This window comes from Crotalus tigris, unplaced genomic scaffold (genome assembly GCF_016545835.1).
Source record: "Crotalus tigris isolate CLP2741 ecotype Arizona unplaced genomic scaffold, ASM1654583v1 scf7180000018879.704157, whole genome shotgun sequence".
Classification (NCBI taxonomy): Eukaryota; Metazoa; Chordata; class Lepidosauria; order Squamata; family Viperidae; genus Crotalus; species Crotalus tigris.
Window position 1 is genome coordinate 262,639 of NW_024097253.1, and position 22,316 is coordinate 284,954.

General features: G+C 39.7%; 1 protein-coding gene across 3 annotated transcripts in view; it reads right to left on the reverse strand.

Annotated features, from left to right (window-relative positions):
• Window positions 1-18,363, reverse strand: part of MAP3K15 (mitogen-activated protein kinase kinase kinase 15) — an 86,759-nt gene extending 68,396 nt beyond the window's left edge. The window contains exons 1-2 of one of the 3 annotated variants that reach the window (XM_039357209.1): window positions 17,683-18,359; window positions 1,182-1,321 (exon numbers count right to left, since the gene is read on the reverse strand). In XM_039357209.1, coding sequence (XP_039213143.1) covers window positions 1,182-1,321; window positions 17,683-18,052 — 510 coding nt within the window. In that variant the 5' untranslated portion in view covers window positions 18,053-18,359. Of the gene's footprint in view, window positions 1-1,181; window positions 1,322-17,682 lie in introns of all 3 variants that reach the window. The other 2 variants (XM_039357210.1, XM_039357212.1) reach the window with 2 other exon arrangements.
• Window positions 18,364-22,316: the final 3,953 nt, after the last annotated feature.

A 22,316-nucleotide genomic window follows, 5' to 3' on the forward strand; every position in this document is an offset into this window, starting at 1 on the left:
TGCTATTGGTTTGAAGACTGAAAAGCTTTAAATATGTGACTTTTACTATTTGATAAAAGTATTGCTGGCTTTTAAATGAGGTAAGAACTCAGCACAGCCATTTGGCTTAAAGGCACACTAAGTTTAATTCTTAAATTAAGCTAATAATCTTTTGCTTCATGCAGTATCTGCTTACAAAACACCCAACCGCTCTTCAGCTCCAGGCTTTCATTTGAGTACAGAAATAAAGCAGCAATACAATAACTCAGAAATGGGATTTTTTTTAAAAAAAAACAGAAGTTAATATTACCAGGGGTTTGGATATTTTTTTTGTTAATCTGATTATGACATATAAATTATACTTATCTATCATCTCCTGTATCTTTTCATCTAATCTGGAAAGTTTTTATTCATAATTGCATGTCATTTTTAAAGTAAATTTTGTAATATCTCACAAGGAGGCATATAAAATGCTTTAGCCATATATGGTGGTATTACTGTAAAGTCCCAAAAGATTGAAAAGGGACATAATAGAAAGAAACAGATTTTGAAGGTTGTAATTTATTTATTAATTAATCAAATTTATATGGCCATCCACTCACAGGAAGTGATGCTGGGCAGCATACAACAAATGCAATTTCATTTTAACCAGAGATATTCCTTTCAAATTTCACCAAACCTCCTCCAAATTCACTGAATTAGCACTACATAAACTAACAAATGCAGGGATTTTTATTGGAGGATATTCTTTATACTTTCTTTGGGAGAAAAGCTAATTACATTGTTCAAGTATGTTTTCATGTAAAGACTAACTTTCTATATAAAAAGTAAGTCTGATGCATATATAATTTAATTCCAATTGGAGATCATTCTTACACTGTAATGTTATATACAGTTTTGGCCATGTCTGAGATTTGGGCTTTTTTGCCATATAAAATAATCTTGAATTATAATTTAGTTCTAATTTTTAATATTAATTTAATGTATTGTTTTACTGTTTATAATTTATTACTGATATGTATTGAATTATCCAAGTATACAAAATTCAATAACGCTAACTATATGTACCTAATGTTTTGTTTTAATATAAATTTTAATTTTTTTAAAATATATTTTTAAAAAGTCACAGCTACATTTATTGCAATTGATTATAGCACCATTTTTTAAAATCTTTCTAATGTAATAACAGAATAAAAGCATACCTTCAGTGACTGAGCAGTATCAGCATCCGTATCATGGTAAAGTATAACATTATTGGCCATGTCAAAGCTTTCACGTACCCCAAGGTGGTAGAAGAGGGAGGGTTGTCTGGAAAAATCACTCATATCCACTACTGCAACATCTATAATAAGAACATGGAATAAAATGTGGGAAAAATTGTATGGTGTTATTTCTAAAGTCCTGCTTCTGAGATTAAAACAATTTGTCAGACAGAGTTCCCACATCTGGTACTGCCCTTTTGGGAAAAAAAGATTAAAATGATAACACAAACTCCTGGACCTATGTAATGTACACTTGTATGGCCAAAGATGTCAGACTTCGGAAATAAATCAGTCTTGCAAGTGATAAATAAAATCAAAGTTTGTTTAAAAAGAGAAAGCAAAACTCATATTGGTTTGTAAATATTTGACAAAACTCCCTCCTCCCTAGCCCCAGACTGACTGGTAAATGTTTTTCCATAGCTGGTGACATGCGGAGAAGCTAGAGAAACAGTTGGGGAAATCACCATCCTCTGCCTTAAGAATCCCTGTACACCACAGTACTATGAAGCTACAACAAATAAACTTCCCCGTGAAAGAAGATAGAAGAGGAGCTGGCAGTGGAGCCAGTAAATTTTATTAAAGTATTTTTATACTAGGTCATTGACTAATACATAGTATATCAAATTAGCCATGTTGAAGAACCCTATATTTGGATATACCCCACTGCCTCAGAATTTAAATCCCAAAGGTACTTTTTCAAAAGGCAACTGGACTTTGGCATTTCCGTGAATATGGTCGACTGAATACATGCTCAGGAGGTGCTGTAGCCTGTTCATGGTTGAAGCCGCCATTTTGAAATTTACCTTTCAAACTAACAGTAAGTTGTGCTTTTCATTTCTTAATCACCTTCAAGGACTATTAATATTTTTTAAGTCAAAATAAAAGAGGCTCTCTTTAGTCACAGACTGCGATGCCTTTTTGAAAGACCTGTGCCATTTTAGGGATTTCTTTAGTGTTAAATAACAACAAGGAAGAAAGCTGCTAAGGCAAGCCAAAATAAGGAAGAGCCCTCCCCCCCAAAAAAGCTGACAGAGAAACATAAAGAAACAAAGTTTGAAAGGTGTGATCTTAGTTTATTATCGTAGTAACTTGTAGCTTGGTCTTCTTTGCTGTGGGTGGCTAAAATTTTCTAATCCTTTTCAAAAAGGGAGTCAAGATGGAGGAGCAAATTATTAGAGATATATTTGAAGGGTCTTTAAATAAAATCTACCAATTTGTTGACCAGCTGTGCTCCAAGGATGATTTAGAAAAACCTCTCAAATTACTCTAGAGATGCAAACATGTGCAGAAAGTTACTAAACTACTGAGGCAATTTCACAAGTAGCTGAAAATGCAGAGGAGTTCATTGCAAATTTGGAATACAAACTTGACATTAACTTTTATTATGTGGTTTAAATATAAATCTCTCAACACAACTGAAAGAAGAGGATCAAGAAAATTGGCAAGTTTTAAAAAGACAAATTTGGGACTTTTCTTCAAGGACATTTATAAGGCTGAGAAATCCATGATAAAAAGGGAGGCTTATAACTACTAGATACATTTTCCAGAGAACAAGATTCTACCCCATGAAGACAAGCTGGAAGGAATGATTTAAACTTGATGAGTTAATTGTATCTAGGATGGATTTTTCTTGGTTAGATATTTGTAACTGAAAGAAAGTCTTAATCTAAAATTTGAAAATGTAATATGTATGTATGTATGTATGTATGTATGCACGTATGTATGTATATGTATGAATTTGTAGGTCTTTGGTTATTCGGGTTTTCTCCCGCATAAAATTGGAAGTGTCTTGGCGACGTTTCGACGAAGTTCCATTCGTCATCTTCAGGCTGGTGTTTTCAGCTTCGTGCTTCAAGGAACAATGTGTAGTCTTAGCTGTTTCTTCTTTTTAACTGCCAGTGGGGGTATGAACTGATTGGGTGAGAGCTTGGCTGTGTTCTGATTGGGTGGAGGTGTGTTCTGATTGGTTAGGGGCTTGGCTGTGCTCTGATTGGCTGGGGGAGCGTTCTGTTTGGGTGGGGGCTTTGTTGTGTTCAGGTTAGTCTGAGTGGCAGGGGGGTTTAAGATGGTGGGCTGTCTTGTTATTTTTTGGCTTCGTGTTCGTGGTCGTGCCTCATCTTCATGGTGGGTGTCAGTCTGCTTCATGTATGGATTGGAGGGGTTTAAAGTGGCTAATGATGCAACTGTGGTCTGGCTTCTGGTTTGTGGTCGTGCCTCATCATCAGTGTGGCTTTGCTTTTTGCGTGGATGTGTGGTAGTGACATCCTGTGTGGTTTTTGTGAGTGTGGGTCTGGTGTCATTCTTTGTGTTAGGGAGTCGTTTGTCAATAAGGGCGGGTTTCCAAATGGCTGGTAGGCAGGAGGTGTAATCTCATTTGTTCATGCTGTGTGGGCATTTTTCTATCTCGATGGCTTCTCTGATTATTCTGTTATTGAAATGTTCAGTTTTGGCGATAGTTCTGGTATTTTTAAAGTCAATTTCATGTCCTGTGGCTTTAAGGTGTTGGACCAGGGAAGATGTTGGTTCCTCTTTTTTGACTCAGTTCTTATGTTCTTCAATGCGTGCACTTATTCTTCTGTTGGTTTGTCCGATGTATGTGTTGGGACAAGTGGTGCATGGGATTTCATATACTCCTTGATTTTCTAACTCAATTTTGTCTTTGGGGTTTCTTAGGATGGTGGATATTTTTCCGTTTGTGAAGAATGCTGTTTGGTTTTGTGTTTATGGAGGATCTTGCTGATTCTGTCTTTGGTGCCTTTTATGTATATGTATGCTGTTTTCTTGTTTTCTGTCTTGGATTTTAGTGGGCGTTTCTTTTTGGATTAGGTTTGTAATCTTATTTCTTTGGAATCCACACTCACAAAAACCACACAGGATGTCACCACCACACATCCACGCAAAAAGCAAACCCAAAGCCACACCGATGATGAGGCACGACCACAAACCAGAAGCCAGACCACAGCTGCATCATTAGCTACTTTAAACCCCTCCAATCCATACATGAAGCAAACTGACACCCACCATGAAGATGAGGCACGACCACGAACACGAAGCCAAAAAATAGCAAGGTAGCCCACCATCTTAAACCCCCCTGCCACTCAGACTAACCTGAGCACAACAAAGCCCCCACCCAAACAGAACACTCCCCCAGCCAATCAGAGCACAGCCAAGCCCCTAACCAATCAGAACACACCTCCACCCAATCAGAACACAGCCAAGCTCCCACCCAATCAGTTCATACCCCCACTGGCAGTTAAAAGGAAGAAACAGCTAAGACCACACATTGCTCCTCGAAGCACGAAGCTGAAAACACCAGCCTGAAGATGACGAATGGGACTTTGTCGAAACGTCGCCAAGACACTTCCAATTTTACGCGGGAGAAAACCCGAATAACCAAAGACCTACATACACCCGCGAAAACCTCAGAAAATATACATATACATAATATACATATATACAATAATATACATATATATATATTATATATATATACACACACACACCACACCCACATATATATTATATATATATATATATATATATATATATATATAATATATATATATATACACACACACACATATATATATATATGTTTTCTTTCTGAGGTTTCGCGGGTATTTGTATGTAGGTCTTGGTTGTTCGGGTTTTCTCCCGCGTAAAATTGGAAGTGTCTTGGCGACGTTTCGACGAAGTCCCATTCATCATCTTCAGGCTGGTGTTTTCAGCTTCGTGCTTTGAGCAGCAAAGACGTCGCCAAGACACTTCCAATTTTACGCGGGAGAAAACCCGAACAACCAAAGACCTACATATGTATGTATGTATGTATGTATGTGTATGGGTTAAGTAATTTTTAAAGTATGCAAAATATTACTGAAAATGTATTTGAGAGTTCTTGTGCTAAGAGAAAGTTAAAGAAAACGATGTATCAGTTTAAAGAAAACTTTGTGTTTTAAAAAGGATGTTTATAAAAGGGGAAAAATATTATTCTATAAGGATAGTGTCAACCTCTGGCTGAAAAGCCCAACTAAGGAGAACACCAGAGTCATTAATTACTCTAATGTGACCTTTATTGAGCAGAATCATTAGGGCAGGTTCAAAGTGAAAGCTAGCTCTGACAAAATAGTGGGAAGCAGTTAATTAAAAGAACAAATCTCCTGTCTTCTCTTGACAATTCAGGTCACATTGTCCAATACATCTCCAGGTAATTATTATGAGAAGACACTTTATTTCATCAAAACAAATCTTCAGCTCTCACGGTGATAACACCTGTGGATTCAAAGGATTCAAAGTTTCCCCCATCTCCCTCCCAGCATCTGTTGGCAAGCTAGAAGCATGCAGCGGTCCTAAAGGCAATAGGGTTCATAGCTTGACAAATAATTTGGAGGGTGGGAGCTAAATTCAATACTGAAGTTCAAAGCCTGTATGTTAAGAAGTTAAACAAAAAGATATATTAGAAAGTTTTGATTGTAGAAAAGTGTTTAAAGAAAATTTAGCATTCTTAAAAAAAGGGCGGTGGAAAAGAAAAAAAAGAGTATTTTTCCCAGTAAGGTCAAAGAATCTGAAAGAATACAGTGAACCTTGTTAAAAAAAATGGTGATAGTTTACAAAGGTTATTAGTGTGTGTGTGTGTGTGTGTGTGTGTGTGTGCATACACACATATACATACATACACATACAGTTAATTTGTTTTTGTTTATAGAGTTTTAATTACTGATATACATTGGAATAAGTAAATATGATTAAGAAAATGCCACAGGCATCCCCAAGAGAAGGCAAATTTAAACCAAATAAGGTTTTACTGTGATCTTTATTAATTCATTATAGTTGAGTAATGTAATTTGCTTTATTTTAAAACCTAAAAAAATGTGGATTAAAGATTATTTTTATTGATAGTTTCCAACCTATAGTTGCTTTCCTGGCAGCTATAATAAACCTTAACATAAATTAAAATTAAAAAAATAAGTTTAAATCAATAAAAATACAAATGAGAAAATACAAATACATAATATATCTTAAATACTAATTATATAATACTAATTATATATACATGCAAGATACAGATGTACACAATCATGCACATATTGTAAAAACACAGGTAGTTCTTATTTAATAACTGCCTCGGACAGTAATCATTCACAATGGTGATGAAAAAGTAACATTACTGCCAATGCCTGCATTTATGACCTTCGCAGCCTATCTCTCAATTTTGCATTCACCACTGCAATCAGTACATGTTCCTGTGCCTGACTTTTTCTTTTCTTTTCCTCATCACTTGCAACCTGGAAAGACTACTTAAACAAGTTCTCTCTTCCTGAGCTGCTTTTTATTACAGTGCTTCCCTTAAAACAGGGGTGTCAAACTGCCGGCTGCAGGCTGGATACATCATAGCGAAACTATGCCCACTCCATTGCCAGAGATGGCAAAAAAGTCACAATACATTGCCACACATCACATGATGTTGCGAGTTTGACACCCCCACCTTAAAAGTATTAACTGCAAGTTAAGCTCAGCTCTATGACCTTAATTAGTTGATTAGACTCCTATAACAACCTCTCAGCTGCTACCTGTAACTGACAAGATTCTAATCAGTTTCATACTAAAGGCTTTTGTTTGCTTACATGGCTTATTGTGTTGTAATCTCTTCCTCTCCATTGAATGTAAATCCAAACATCTCTTTTTCCAAATTATCCCAGCACTGAAGTGAGCATTGCAAAGGATGGAGAAATGGGGAAAAAATGGATGGAGAAATGGGGAAAAAGACTCTTAAGAGTTGCCCTTTTAACCCATTTCTTTGTGAGTTGAAATCTGGAAACCATCCTTCCTATTTGGGCTCACTTGGAATTTTGGGATCATATCTTTCTAATGCTGGAAAGAAAACCTGTTGTAGAATCATAAGCAATCACAATCATGTGATTTTTCACTTAGTGACCATTTTGCTTTATATTCAAGTTGCTGATCCTAATTGAAGTTCCTAAACAAGGACTAGCTCTATAACTACAATTTTTCCCATCCACACTATCTATTAACACAGTAAATTCCTGTTAAATCTAAGGTGATTTTATCAAGTATATGCTTAAATTTCAGGTTACAGAACCAATAGGAACAGTAATACACACAAACATATGCACACAGTATGGTATAAGTTACAATTGTACTCAAACACTAGATCTATCATAATTTTCCTGGAACATTCATTACGGGTTAAAAATAACAGAGCAATTTGTTTCCTGTGAATTGTATAACCCTTAAAAAATGTATCTAAACCTATGACTTCTTTTTTATAATCATGTTACACTCAATAAAATTATTAGAAATAGCATGTCAGTCCTTCCTAAGTCAGGAAACAGATTCCTCAAAACAAACTAGAACTCAATTTTATTGAGAAAAGCTGTAATGATAGAATCCTGAAGGACTATTTTTGCTTCCCTGTCTTATACCACAGGGAATTATGGCAGAACCAATTTGAGTTTCTTTATTTTTTGTATTTTCTTCATTTCCCAGGCTTCAAATGTGTTGGCTGAGCTTGGCTGTGTTCTGATTGGGTGGAGGTGTGTTCTGATTGGTTAGGGGCTTGGCTGTGCTCTGACTGGATGGGGGTTGGCTATGTTCTGATTGGATGGGGGAGTGTTCTGTTTGGGTGGGGGCTTTGTTGTGCTTGGGTTAGTCTGAGTTGCAGGGGGATTTGAGATGGTGAGCTGCATTGTTGTTGTTTGGCTTCACGTTTGTGGTCGTGCCTCATCTTCATGGTGGGTGTCAGTTTGCTTCATGTATATATGTATTCATGTTTTGAATATATTTTGAAATCCTAAAATTTAAGTAACTACCACCCAGAGTTGGTGTTTAGTGCCCTAAAAAAATCAATAAAATGAAACAAAATAAAAGAGAAATATTTTTTAACAAGAAAGTAAAATTAATCGCCTAAGCTCTTTTTAATTTTTTTAAAGAAATCTACGTCAGCTCTAATCATTGCAGCAACGTTAACTAATTTTCATGTGGTATAAACATTTGCCATGTTTATTGTCAGTATTGGCTAGGAAAGAAATTAATTGCCAGCAGTTCAGCCCCTATGCTCATATAAAATTAGCGATTGCATTGGTAACTCTCTACACTTATAAGCTTTTATTAAATAAAAACTGCTAGTATAAAATACATTATATACTAATATATCAGCTGATTACTGATACACTGAGAACTGTATGTTTTTCTTCAACTTACAAAGCCCAAAGATCTCCAATTCCAGTATTATGGCTTTATGGCTATAGCCATGAATGTAAATGAGAAAGGCCTTTTAATTTTCTTTGTAGTGGACTTGCAAAACTTACCGTAAATGCCAGCGTGTAAGGCGACTTCCGTGAGCGCTGAAATCGGCGCCAAAGACGGGGGTCGTCTTATACGCCGAGTCGTCTTATACGCCGGAAATACTGGTAGTTTCCGGCATATAAGACGACGTTCTAGGAATGCGGCCCGTCTATAAAGACGGGGGACATCTTATACGCCGGGTCGCCTTGTACGCCGGCATTTACGGTACATCCTACTTTTTTCTCTTGCAGGAGCTGCTTTTCCTTTTCATCTTAACTGGAAAACATAAGCAACAAATATTGAGAATGAAACAAAAGTAGAGGTAGAAGGGGAAACTATAGCTAGAAAAAAAATGTTTGCTAGTATCTCACCTCCTGGAGGAGTATGAACCCAAACACACTGAGGCCTGCCTTCACAGCACCCTCTGGATAATGGTACAATAACATTACAGCAAACTGGTTTAGCTACTTTCCTGTCTTAAGATGACCTGTTCCTTTTCTACCTTCTCTTCTACTGGAAAACTATTAAATCATACCACAATATATTAAAGATTCTGCCTCTAAAGATAAACTCTGCTTAACAAGCTTACAATATTAAAAGTGAATAGGCCTTGTGACTCCAGATTCATAAAGCCCATGTCGGTCTGATCTAGCTTTTCTAATTTGCTCAAATTACCACCTATTAAACCAAATCATTAATTTCTTTCACTCATTTAGATCAAAAGATTGGCTATATAATCAGTATAACCAAACAATATCACCTACAAAAATCAGAAAGGGGAGGAAGTCTTTCTTATACCTGTAATGTATGTTTACCTTATGTCTTGTTATTCTGAACATGCACAATTATTTGGAAGGCAACACATAAAATTATCTTTCAAGAATACATTTCATGCCAATCTTCATTTGATGCCATATAATACATTGTATAGGCCAGGCTACCATTATCTATTTGATTTTCTTGACTTATTTTATTTATTTATTCCACCTATCTCAACAATTGACAAATATTTTTCATATATTTCCCCTAGGAAATAAATTATACTCACATACTCTTTCCAAGAATGTAATGATATCAGTATGAAGACAGATGTAATTTCAGACAGTAATTCTATTCTGAATTCCTACTGCATGAAATAAGATGAACCTACTGACTTTACCTAGAACTACAATATTTATGTTTGATCAGGTACTTTTTTCACACTGGAAGGAAACAAATTAGGGGAAATGTGGAGAATTTGGCTTCTGGAATCATCTCGACCTTCTTAATAGCAACTCTACCCTGGGTCAAGGTCAGCAATATTTTAAGCCATTGCCTAACATTTAGAGCCAGATATTTTCTGGACTTCCACAGCCACTCCAAGACCCAACCTGATTTGGTCTGTGTCTGAACTTATGCTGGCTTCTTCTACTATACTGAATTTGGTCTGTTTCTAACTTTTGAAAGTTGTCGTAAAGAAAGGCCCTTTACATAATTTCTTCTATTATTCATTGGGTTGGGAAAGAGTAGAAGTCCCCCTCCTGTTAATTATGGGTTATTCATTTTCCATTATTTTTCAACAAAATATTCTGCATTCCCAGAAAAACTGATGAGTCCAAATCAAGAAAAGTTACTATTTCAAAGCTAACAAAGTTAAATCAATGTTTTTCTTGCTTTGATGAGATTCAACATATTGTAGTATTCCATGGTTTGTTTCAATTGACTTTCTCTATGCATTTGTCAATCTCCATTTTACAATTTAAAACTTTTATCTCAAGGTATATTACAATAGTTTTATAAGGGTGTGGATTTCAAATTCTTCAAGCTGAGCTCCCTCTGTATATTTGTTAGTACATACAGTGCAAGAGTTCAAGAATAAAAATATTTTATGGCTTAGTTCCTTTCTCACTGAAATATCAAAATCAAGTAGTTGACATAACTTTTCCAATTATATAAAGGAATGTCTTTTCACAGATTAAAGCCAATTACAGATAAGCCAATTCCAAAACAAATATATGAAGGAAAAGTAAATGGCTTGAGAAAAAAAGACTGAGAAATATGTTTTTTCATTAAGCAAATATGTTCAAAACAGACATATGAAATTTAAATAACAAAAGGGAGTATATGAAAAGTGGACATGGTAGTATGGAAAGATAGCACCACTTCCCGAGAAAAAATATTTTGGGACTATTAAAAGGCAGAATATTGTATTTCCCCAAAGGATCTTAAAGGGAGAAAAGTAGACCCAGTTTTCTTAATAGCCCCAGGTAGAGACCAGCTCTGTAGAAATGCAGATTTGGTGATGCATTCAGGAAGAATGAAGCTTGGAACTGATGAGATTAGAAAGACAAAGACCACTAAAATCTACATTCCCCACCCAAACTCTAAAAACATGACTTTTAGGACATAATAGGATTAACCCACCACCATCAGATTACCAAAAGGACATGCTCAAAAGCTCAGATCAAGTTCATGCCACAGGAACAGAAAACAACCTCAAACACAAAGCCTAAGAAGTTGTAAAAAACCACCACACCCAGCTACATGTGGGTCAGCTTTCCCAGAACCACATTTCTGTCTGGCTCTGCTCTTCAAAAAACTATAACCTTCTTTCTAAAGCAGTCTCCATTTTGTTTATTCCTGGCTTGGACTGGACCGATGAAGATTTTTCTTTTAATAGTAGAATTAAGGAAGATTTGCAAAGATTGAAAGATATGGAAAGATGCAGTTAATGGTTCTAGAATAAATCAAATTTCATTATTCTTGTAGGGAGAATCCAGAGAAAGAAATATTTGGGGAAATATTAAAAAGGCAGAATATATGTCCCCAAAGTAATAATGGAGATCTTAAAAAAAGACAGAAACCAGCGCCCAGAAATCAGCCCACCCCGTAGGCAGAAGGCAGCTTTTAGAAATGCAAATTCAATAATCCATTCAGGAAGGTTGAAGCTAGGAAGCTAGAAATTAGGAAAACAAAGACACCTAAAATCTACATATCCCCACCCAAATTCTAAGGACAGGAGACATAATAGTATTAACCCACCAATACCAAAAGGGCATACTCAGACTCAGGTCAAAGTACATGACACAGGAAATAAAAAGCCTCAAATAAGAACAGGAAACAACCTCAAGAGCCCCAGAAGGTATAAAAGCCCACCACTTGTTTTTCCAGAGCCATCTTTCTGTCTCGCTCTCTTCTTCAATAAACTACAACCTTCTTTCTAAAGCGGTCTCCATGTCGTTTATTCCCAGCTTTGACTGGACCTTGATGAAGATTTTTCTTTCAACATTCTTTTGTCTCCTACCTTTACTTTCTTTTTTTATTTCTTACACTTTGCTGATCCAAAAGGGAATAGTATGATATATATGTAGACTTGCATTATTTTGGATAATGTAAAATGTGTTCTTTTGCTACATACTTAGAAATACGAAGTGATTCCAATTACACACTGCATTTTAGCTGTCATTACACAAATCAAGTAGCATGTTATTAAGAACCAGAGGGCTATTTGAGATGGGATTAGAACCTGCCTTTCCCATTATTGACCTTGCCTGGCCTCCAAAACTAAACTAAGACAGATTTAATAAATGCTTTGACAGAATATCAGATCTGTAAACTGGACTGGGAAATCAGAAAATATCTTCAAAGTTAATGGAAAAGTCCTTCTGTACTGATGCCAAGAAAACTCCATCAATTGGTCCATGAAGTCAGCAGGAATTCAGCTCAACTCAAAACAAATTGTATTTTTCCCCTCCATATAAAATCAATTCCCTTTCTTCCTTTGACCTGGATTCACATATAAAATTGCAAATTATGTAGTGTGCTTATTTCTGGCACTGTGTGTTGAACAATCATAGATAACTACTTTTATTGCTAGGCACAGGTATTCCCAAATATTCTTCAAATTCACATGTCTTCTAAGCCAGGCCAATATATAATAGCTGCCTTCTTCACTACTATCAAGCTGCCTTCAGAGAAGGCATTTAAAGCAGAAAGAGGTAATCAGAGAACAGACTTTCTTCTTTAACTCCTTAGTTTGACTTTGTAAAAAAAAAAAAAAGTTAGGACCATGGTAAGGTAGGTAGAGTACCATTACTCCATCTCTATCGCAAGTAGTACACTTCTGAGAATTCTAAAGATCACATTATTATCTACTGGCTTACTTTCAGAGATAATGTAAACTAAGGACAAAGTAGCCCGTGTGATTTGCTTATGGCTGAAAGAACTGAAAACCATGGCTAGAGAAAGCTTTTATTGCAGACACCAAGATCTAGGCTGCAAAAATCTTGAGGACTCCTTAAAGGCAGCAAAAAATCAGTATGTTTGGTGTTTATTGATGGTGTGTGTGTGTGTGTGTTGCTGTGCAGAATGGCAAATTAACCTTATGTTGAAGGAAAAATCTTCATCAGGGTCCAGTCCGGGAATAAACAACATGGCAACTACTACATATAGTAGGGAATGGGTTTTTATACCTTCTTGGGCTTTTGTTTGGAGTTGTTCCTGTGGCATGAACTTTGACCTGGGTCTGAGTGTACCTTTCTGGTATTCTGATGGTGATGGGTTAATCCTATTATGTCCCAGAGGTCATATCCTGCTTCCCTGTGGCTATGGCTGATCTGTTGGATTTTTTCAGTGTGAGGGATTGTTGATTCTAGGGATCCTTCTTTCTAATCCCAGCTTCCTGACTCCAATCTTTCTGACAAGATTATCACATCTGCATTTCTGCAGACCTGGTTTCTGTTCTGTTCTGTTCTGTTCTGTTCTGACAACCGCCCTATTTTCGACATTGTTATTTCTTAGCGGCCTCGTCAACACCTCGTGCTGCTCTGGCTTGCAAAGGGGTTCCAGGACAAATCTCCTGGAGCTCTCCTCCAGAGTCTTCGTACTGGCAGGCAGAGTCATACGAATCAGAACGCTGAATTTCCAAGCACTTCAGGCCTTCCGTGGTGTCAGCCTATTTTCTTTTCATTGTTTTCTTGCAGCACAATCCCACCTTCTCACCAATGTTCTGTTCTGTGCATTGGTAAGGCATTGAGACGAGGCAGGAGTAACAACAGTTGCTTCTTTATTTAATCTCCAACAGAACAACACAAAATGGCGCAGATCCCTTTTATACCCCCTTGCAGGGAATAGCATCAACCAATCAATGCAACATATCTTTCCCGCCTTGCGCATGCGCAATAGGCTGGAGACAGCCTGTCTGGCCCGGGCAGCCAAGTGGTCTGCCCAGGTCTCTCTACAGCTTCCTGCACCTGCTGTGTCAATCACAGCCCAGGACATAACACCCCTCTCTTCTTACCTCCAAAACACATAGAACTTACTATTTTACATTACTACAAATCTAATACCTTTTCAGTTCTTTTGAGCGTGTTCTTATTTCTAAGTACACTTAAGCCTGCCCACTTACTAGCAGGAATTTCACATAGTCCTGCAAATACTTTGGTGGGCCTCTGGCCCGCTCTGATCTTCTTGGAGCGGTTGCAAGTGCCTGGTCTACAAGCTGTAGAGGCAATCTGCTAAGACCATCTGCATGGCCCATTTCTTTGCCAGTGTGTAGTTATATGCAGAAAGGAAGAATGACCACCTCAACATTCCAGGAGAAATTATGTGTGGGGTTTGCTTGTTGGTTGTAAACCACCCCAGCAGTGGCTTATGGTCTGTATAGACCGTAAAGTGGGGACCATACAAAAAGCCACGGAACTTTTTTATGCCAGCCACTATGGCCAAGGCTTTTCTATCTATCTATGTGTAATTACACTCAGCAGATGACAGAGTCCTAAAATAGTAGGCTACAGGGATGTGTGTCCCATCAGCCTTCAGGTGACTTAAGACAGCCCCGATCCCATAAGGGGATGCATCGCAAGCTATATACACTGGCAGCTACTCATTGAAATGAGTGAGAACCGCATTTGAAGATAACAATGCCTTGACCTCTGCAAAACTCCTTTCATGGACTTGTGTCCACTTCCATGGAGTCTGTTTGTCCAAGAGCCGGTGTAATGGCTCTGCCACTGCAGCCTTGTGAGGTAGAAAAGAGTGATAGAAATTTAGAAGCCCAAGGAAGGCTTGAAGCTCGCTCTTCAACTTGGGACTTGGGGCCTGCTGAATCACCTTGAGCTTAGATTCAGTAGGATGGATGCCTTCTGCATCTATACAAAACCCCAAGAATTCAGTGGACGTGACTCCAATTTTGCATTTGTCTTGCCTAAGCTTCAGCCCCGCTTCACAGAACCACAGCAAAACGGACCGAAGCCTCTCAACCAAGTTTTCAGGAGATTCCCCTGCGATGAGGACATCATCAAAGTAAGGAAAAACGCCTGGAATGTTATGGAGCATTCGCTCCATAACACTTTGCAAAATGCCAGGGGCTACGTTAACCCCAAACTGTAGTCTTTTGACTTTGAAAGCTCCCCGGTGCATTATGATCGTCTGTTGATAGCTATTGATAGGCCTGAGCCAAATCAAGTTTGGTGAAGACTCGGCCCCCCTTCAACGAGGCCAAAATGTGGCTCACCACAGGCACTGGATAGAGTGCTGCTGTAATGCTTTGTTTAACATGCATTTATACTCAGCACAAATGCGGACTTCCCCATTGGCCTTCAGTGACGTAACTATTGGTGTTTCCCATGGACTGCTATCCACAGGTTCCAAAATACCTTGCTGGAGCAATTTGTCCAGCTCGGCATTAATCTTTTGTTTCAGCGCAAAAGGCACTGACGAGGCTTAACCCTAATCGGGGCAATGAATGGGTCTAACTGCAAAGCAATTGGAGGGCCCTTGTACGACCCCAGTTCTGGGCTATACACATCAGCAAACTCCTTGCAAACTTCTGCAAGGCCTGTTGTTTGCAAGCTGTGTAGCCCAGTCACTTGAATCCCAAGTGCCTCGAACCAATCGAGTCCAATTAGACTCGTGTGGTCGCCCTCTACCACAACAACGTCCAATTTCCTATGCTGTACCTTGAGCGTGGCCTCCCCTTTTACCCTGACTTGGGAATTCTGAAAGCCTGTTAAGACCAGATTCGATGGCCTGAGTTTAACTCGCTGGCTGCTTCTATAGCAAATTTGCTTAAGGGTGTCCTGGGATATGATTGACAGAGCTGAACCCGTGTCCAGCTCCATCGTTAAGGGGACCCCCTGCAATTTGACATCAATGCGAAGCTTCTCCTTTAATGGCCTGTGGGCCCATGTTCAAAATGCTCCTGCAGAGTGCGTAGAAACCCACCCTATTCTGGCTGGGGACCCTGATATCTTTCCAAGGCAATTCTTCCGAAGGATGGTCTTTTGTGCGACCCAAACAGATGGCGGCTATGTGGCCTTACCTGCCACATGCCCAGCAAATGGCAGAGCGGAAACGGCAATCAGAGCACTTGTGGCGGCCTGCACATCCGATACACCAAGGGAATTGAACGGCCTTGTCAGCTCGCTTATCAGCTCGCTCATGGGGCCTCCTCTCCGCTGGCTGCTATAGTCAGTCAACCTCGTTTTCAGAATCAGGATCAGCTACCTCTCGATCAATCTCTTGATGGACCGAGCCTGAACTCGTAGGATGCTTGGAAAGTCACGGCTCCTCAAACCACAAACTAGATGATCTCAAAGTCTTTCCTCCAAGTCTTTGAACTCACAGGGCCTAGCAGCTTGTCGCAACGCAGCAATAAAGTCCACAGCAGACTCTCCTGGCCTTTGGTCCCGCTGTTCGAATGTGTGATGCCAGGCAATCACCGATAGCTTCAGTTCGAAATGTTCCCTTAACATTTTTTTCAGCTCAGTGTAAGCGATGGATTCCAGAGGTGCTGGGGCAACCAGATTCTCGGCAATATCAAATGTCACACAGTAACATTGCGGCTTTGACCCCATCTTCCAGAGCTTGGTTTACTCAGAAGTAGTTTTCGACTCTGGTTACGTATGAGCTCCAACGTTCAGGGTGAGCTATATCGAATTCGGACAACCGCCCTATTTTCGACATTGTTATTTCTTAGCGGCCTCGTCAACACCTCGTGCTGCTCTGGCTTGCAAAGGGGTTCCAGGACAAATCTCCTGGAGCTCTCCTCCAGAGTCTTCGTACTGGCAGGCAGAGTCATACGAATCAGAACGCTGAATTTCCAAGCACTTCAGGCCTTCCGTGGTGTCAGCCTATTTTCTTTTCATTGTTTTCTTGCAGCACAATCCCACCTTCTCACCAATGTTCTGTTCTGTGCATTGGTAAGGCATTGAGACGAGGCAGGAGTAACAACAGTTGCTTCTTTATTTAATCTCCAACAGAACAACACAAAATGGCGCAGATCCCTTTTATACCCCCTTGCAGGGAATAGCATCAACCAATCAATGCAATGTATCTTTCCCACCTTACGCATGCGCAATAGGCTGGAGACAGCCTGTCTGGCCCGGGCAGCCACATGGTCTGCCCAGGTCTCTCTACAGGTTCCTGCACCTGCTGTGTCAATCACAGCCCAGGACATAACAGTTTCTGTTTGGGGCAGAGACTTGGGGGGGGGGGTTCTACTTTTAAAACAGACACGTCAAACTTGCGTCACGTGTCATCCCACAACGTATAGGGACAGTTTTGCCATTGCTGACAATGGGGTGGGCACGGCTTCCGGATGACATGTCTGGCCTATGGGTCAGCAGTTTAACACCCCTGCTTTAAAATCAGTTGGGGGAAATATATTCTGCCTTTTTAATATTTCCCAAAATATTTCGTTCTCTGGATTCTTCCCACATTTACATGCAATAATTGTGCAGGGGGGGGGGAAATGGACTTTTATTTACAGATATTTAATGTTGAGAAAAGCTACACCTTGCACGTTTGTTTTTCTTCACTGCATTACTCTTGACATAACTCCTCGTGCTTAGGTCAATCTGTGGTTCATAAATGATTATGTAATCTCGGGATTATTGATCAGGGCTAAAAGTGCTGTAAATTAATTCCAGAAAAAAAATTTTGTCCACAGTTGCCTTATCTCGTGGAAGTCAGCAGACTCGGAGACGCAATTTGCTGCTTCCTATGATAGCTCGTCCCAGCTACAAGCTCTAAGAGTCAAGTCCGAGCTGCCTGTTATCGTAGACAGAAAGACGCGCGGCTAAGTCGAGGAATGGAACCGGAACGCCCTGGAAGCTCTACCCGGGACGCCTTTCTCCTCTTCCCGCCGCCAGCTACTCACCCGCGTCATAGAAGACGTCCAGCACGGCCGTTTCGCCGAAGTCCAGTTCACCGAAGTTGACGGTGGTCAGCTGAGCTCCGGCGGCCTCACAAGCTCGCACCAAGCACAGCAACGCCCCAGCTTCAGGACTCCGCGCCCCGGAGCTTCCTTTCAGATTCTCGTTGACCACATACACAGCTCGGAGCGATCGCGGGCGCATGAGCGGGCCGTTGCTCGCCTCGCCGCCACCAGCGATCCCCGGGGTCCCTTCGGAAGCCGTAAATGGTTCGGTGCCGTTCGGAGGGCTGATCTGCTCGGCGTTCCCGCTAAGTCCCGGTTGCTCGCTGCTGCTCACGCGATTTTCTATGGGTCCCGGTAGCCGGTGCTCCATGGATCAGGGCGCAAGACGCGATGGCGAACCCCGCGCGCCCGCCTGTCTGCTTCGAATTCTCTTCTCAGGCTGCAGGGCGCCAAGCGAGAGGGGCGGCCGAGCCGGGCAAGAAGCAACTTTTCCGGCAGCACCTGCCTCGCCCTCCTCCGGACAGTGCCAGGCACCGGCGGTTAACTGATGCCCGGCTGAGTTTGAGGGGTTTAAAAGAGGCGGAGTTAAGGTGGGGGGGGGAGCAAGGTCGCTTTAGCTCCTCCTAGGACCTAGGAGGAAGGCCTGCCTTTCCACATATTCTGTGGAGTACGTTGTTCTCAACCTTTGATCATCATAAAAAGTTGTTGTCGATAGACCGGTTTCAGTTATTCTAGGGTCTGTACACTGGAATGGTTAGGGGGGTGCCCCTCGCGATGGAATAATATAATGCGGTCATTAATTTTTTTAAAAAAAATAGATTTGATTAGGGGAAGTGTTTGCTTTCAAACTGGCTGACTACTAAAACCGGTAATTTCAAAATAGGAAGTTGCAGTAGGTTTCTGATACAAACTGGAGCTGCAAAAGGATGACTGTGCAAAGACAAAGTAATTTAACTCCGTTGCCCGGATTCCTGATTCCTGTCCCTATTCAGAAAAATTCAAAACTGCATCCCCAAGCCATAATCAACTGTAACTAGAGTTAACAACTGTATTTTATAGAACTGTGAAAAGAAAAATCTTATGCAAATTCTCTTTAATACATCCATTAGCGTTAGAGCTTCAGATATAAATGTGAATATTAAATATAAAACATTATTTTAATGGTACTTTACAGAACATTCAACACAGTTTATTTAACATTTGGAATCTATTAAGGGAGACATAAGCACATGTTAATTTTTTCAGTTCTTTGTTTTTGCTTTAATCTCACTGTGATAAAAGAGTAGATTGTTGCATTGGTTATAATATTAAATATTTAATTTGATCTGTTAGGTTTGGACGGAAAGCCTTATGGTTTGCTAGCTAAAATTATGTGAAAGCCAACTTTAAAAATACTGCATCCTTTCCCTCCCAAAAAAGTAGCGAATCTGGTTTATTTGACCAAAAGTGACATAATTTTTTCTAAGTTAAAAGTATTACTACTTCTATCTCAATCAGTCTACATCAGGGGTGTCAAACTGCCGGCATGTGAGCTGGTTGCATCCTATGGAGGCCGCGCCGTCTCCTGCTCTGGCAATGCAAAAAATGTCATGATAGGTTGTGGTACATTACATGATGCAGCAAATTTGACACCCATGGTCTACATTTATCTCCCTTTATGAGGTAGCATTATACTATGGACAGAGATTATTATATTCTGTCTCTTCTTTAGCAGAGATCCAGTGTCTCTCTCCTGTGTTGACCCATTATGTTCATGGCTATTCTGGTGCCTGTGAACTCAAAAGGGCTGCTTCTAGCCATTCCTCCAAAGAAGGCAAATTAATTTGCCCCAGCAGCATAAACTTAGGGAAGTCCATTATAACAAGGTGGTAGCAGCTCAGGAGGGATGCTGTTTTTTCAACAAGAAAGTTGGTACAATAGTGACAGCTTGTTCCTACAGCCCAATTGCAGAAACAAGACCTCACATCTGGTTGCCTGTGATGAAATATTTAGCAGGCATTGGGACCATTGGGAAGGAAACAGGAAGCTTACAAAAAAGGCAGCTCAGTAGAGTGGAGCAAGTATATTAAAGAGATTTGGATTCAAGATTCTGCCTTAATTATGCTAGATTGGTTTGGAGAATTGATTCAGCAGATTTTCAGAATTGTTACATTATGGTATAGATCTTTCCAGAAATCCAAGTGATTCTTGTTTCCTGAATTTGACAGCATCACAGGACTTGATATTATCTGTGCATCAATAACTTCACTCACCAGTATCTCCCAAGTGGCACTTTCCCGCTGTTCTCCTTGCCATAAACACATTGTTGATGCCAGAAACCCCAACAAGCCATTTCCAAGAAGAGAAAGCCCCCCTCCAACCCATACAGGTCTCAATGATAAAAAAAAATCTGTCTTTCATCTAGAGTCAAATCACAGATGCGTTTTTTTCATAACAGATCTGGCAGCAGCCATAACCCAAAGCTCCCAATGCTCAATCAACCTGGATGCTAAATTGAAATAAAGGGTGACTTGAGATTTTTAATCCTGAGATCATCCTTGCATTGTATTTCTTTTGCTAGCAACCACCATCTTTCTTGGCTTGAATCTCTGTTGATATCTGAAGCAATTCTCCATCTCTCATTCTCCATTCATATACTACACTTAAACTATTTCACTGGTATCTTCACTTAGTCACTGCATGTCCAATGTTTGCTTAGGTATTACACTGAGCACTATTTAGATTGCAGAATAATATTTTGACTTACCTCAAAGATACAATAAAAGTGGAAGATAAGCTAGAGAAACTAAAAATAATATTTGTGTGTGATAAAACTATTCATTGTAAAGTTTTCTTCTATCATATAATATAACAATTTAAATATGAAATACAAGAAATAAAAGTAAGAATATATGGAACTAACAGTAACTGCTAATTTCTATCTTCTGAACACAATTTAGTCCAATTCGAAGAAAAAAGTTTCCAGAATTACGTTTAACCACAGGTCTGAAATAACAGTTTCTTTTAAAAAGTTGAAAATATCTCACTGCACAATATTTTCCATCTGTAAATATGTGGAATGAATACAGTACAGTACAATGCAATGCAATGCAATACAATACAATACAATACAATACAATACAATACAATACAGAGTTGGAAGGGACTTTGGCGGTCTGCCAATCCCAACCCTATACCAGAGGTCCCCAGACTTTTGGGCACCAGGGACTGGTCCCATGGATTTTTTTCTGTAGACCGGAGGGTGTGTGATTTTGTGTGCTGCCTGCATCTTGCAGATGGGGCTTTGTTTGTGTGAACTGGTTGCTGGCATGCCATGGCCCAGTACTGGTCCATGGACTGGGGGTTTGGGACCCCTGCCCTATACCATTTTAGATAAATGGTTGCCCAATCTCTTCTTAAAAACTTCCAGTGTTGGAGCATTCACAACTTCTGGAGACAATTTGTTCCACTGATAAATTGTTCTAACTGTCAGGAAATTTCTTCTTAGTTCTAGGTTGCTTCTCTCCTTGATTAATGTAAGGTCCTATCTCAGCTAGTTCTCCCAAGAAAGCAGAACTCTTGAAACTGGCATTGTTTTAAAAGGAACTTTTATTAAGCAGGAAGGCAAGACAAAATCTAAAGAATTCCCGCACAAAATGTTACATTAAAACTTCCCTTGGCAAACTCCTCCCCAGTGCTCAACTGTCTAGTTTGTCTCTAGCCAATCCACAGGTGCGAAGTTGTGAGAACTGGAGTGATAAGGGACGGTTCCCAGACATTGCATCATCTTTACAACAGAGCAGAGATAAGGCAGATGTCCCTGGCATATTCCTCCCCCTTTTCACACGCAAAGAGATACATCAAAGAAGGAGAGAACAAAGTAAAGAAAATACATCCATGAGCCCCCCACCTAACAGAGTGAAACCTTCCTCCTCCCATCAGAATGGCAGAGCCCCAAAAATATGAATTGGACATGATCTGACATGCTCCCCCCTAAAAGAAGAAGTCCTCCTGGAGAATATATAAAATAATAAAATGTGAGAGAGAAGAGAAAAGAGAATTCACATGTTAATCAGGCTTTTCTGGGTAACGAGCATGAAAATGTTTGAGTAACATGGGGGCTGTAACATGTTTTTTGTGAACCCATTCATTCCAGGATGTTGGGAGGTCTTTCCAGGCTACTAAGTATTGGGTTGCTCTATGGTGTTTGCGAGAATCTAAGATCTCTTTAATCTCAAAGTGTTCTTCACCTTCTACCGTGATGGGCAGTGGTGTGGGAAGAGCTGCTGGCTGTAAAGATGAGGTAATTTCAGATTTTAACAGGCTACAATAGAATACAAGATGGATTTGCCTTAGGGTCTTCGGGAGTTCCAGTTCTACTGTGACTGGGTTATGATGCGTATGATTGGGAATGGTCATACAGGTTTTGGTCCTAGTTTCTTTGATGGTTGTAGGAACTACAGGAACCTAGTAGACAGGTATACTCGGTTCCCTACTTGGAATGGTTTAGGTTCCACTATCTTTTTGTCTGCCTGAGCCTTATAAGCTGCTCTGGCCTCATCTAATGCTTTCTTGACCACCAGCCAGGTATTTTGCAACTGTTTAATCCATTCCTTTTTTTAAAAAAATATATTTTATTGGTTTTTTAATTTTAA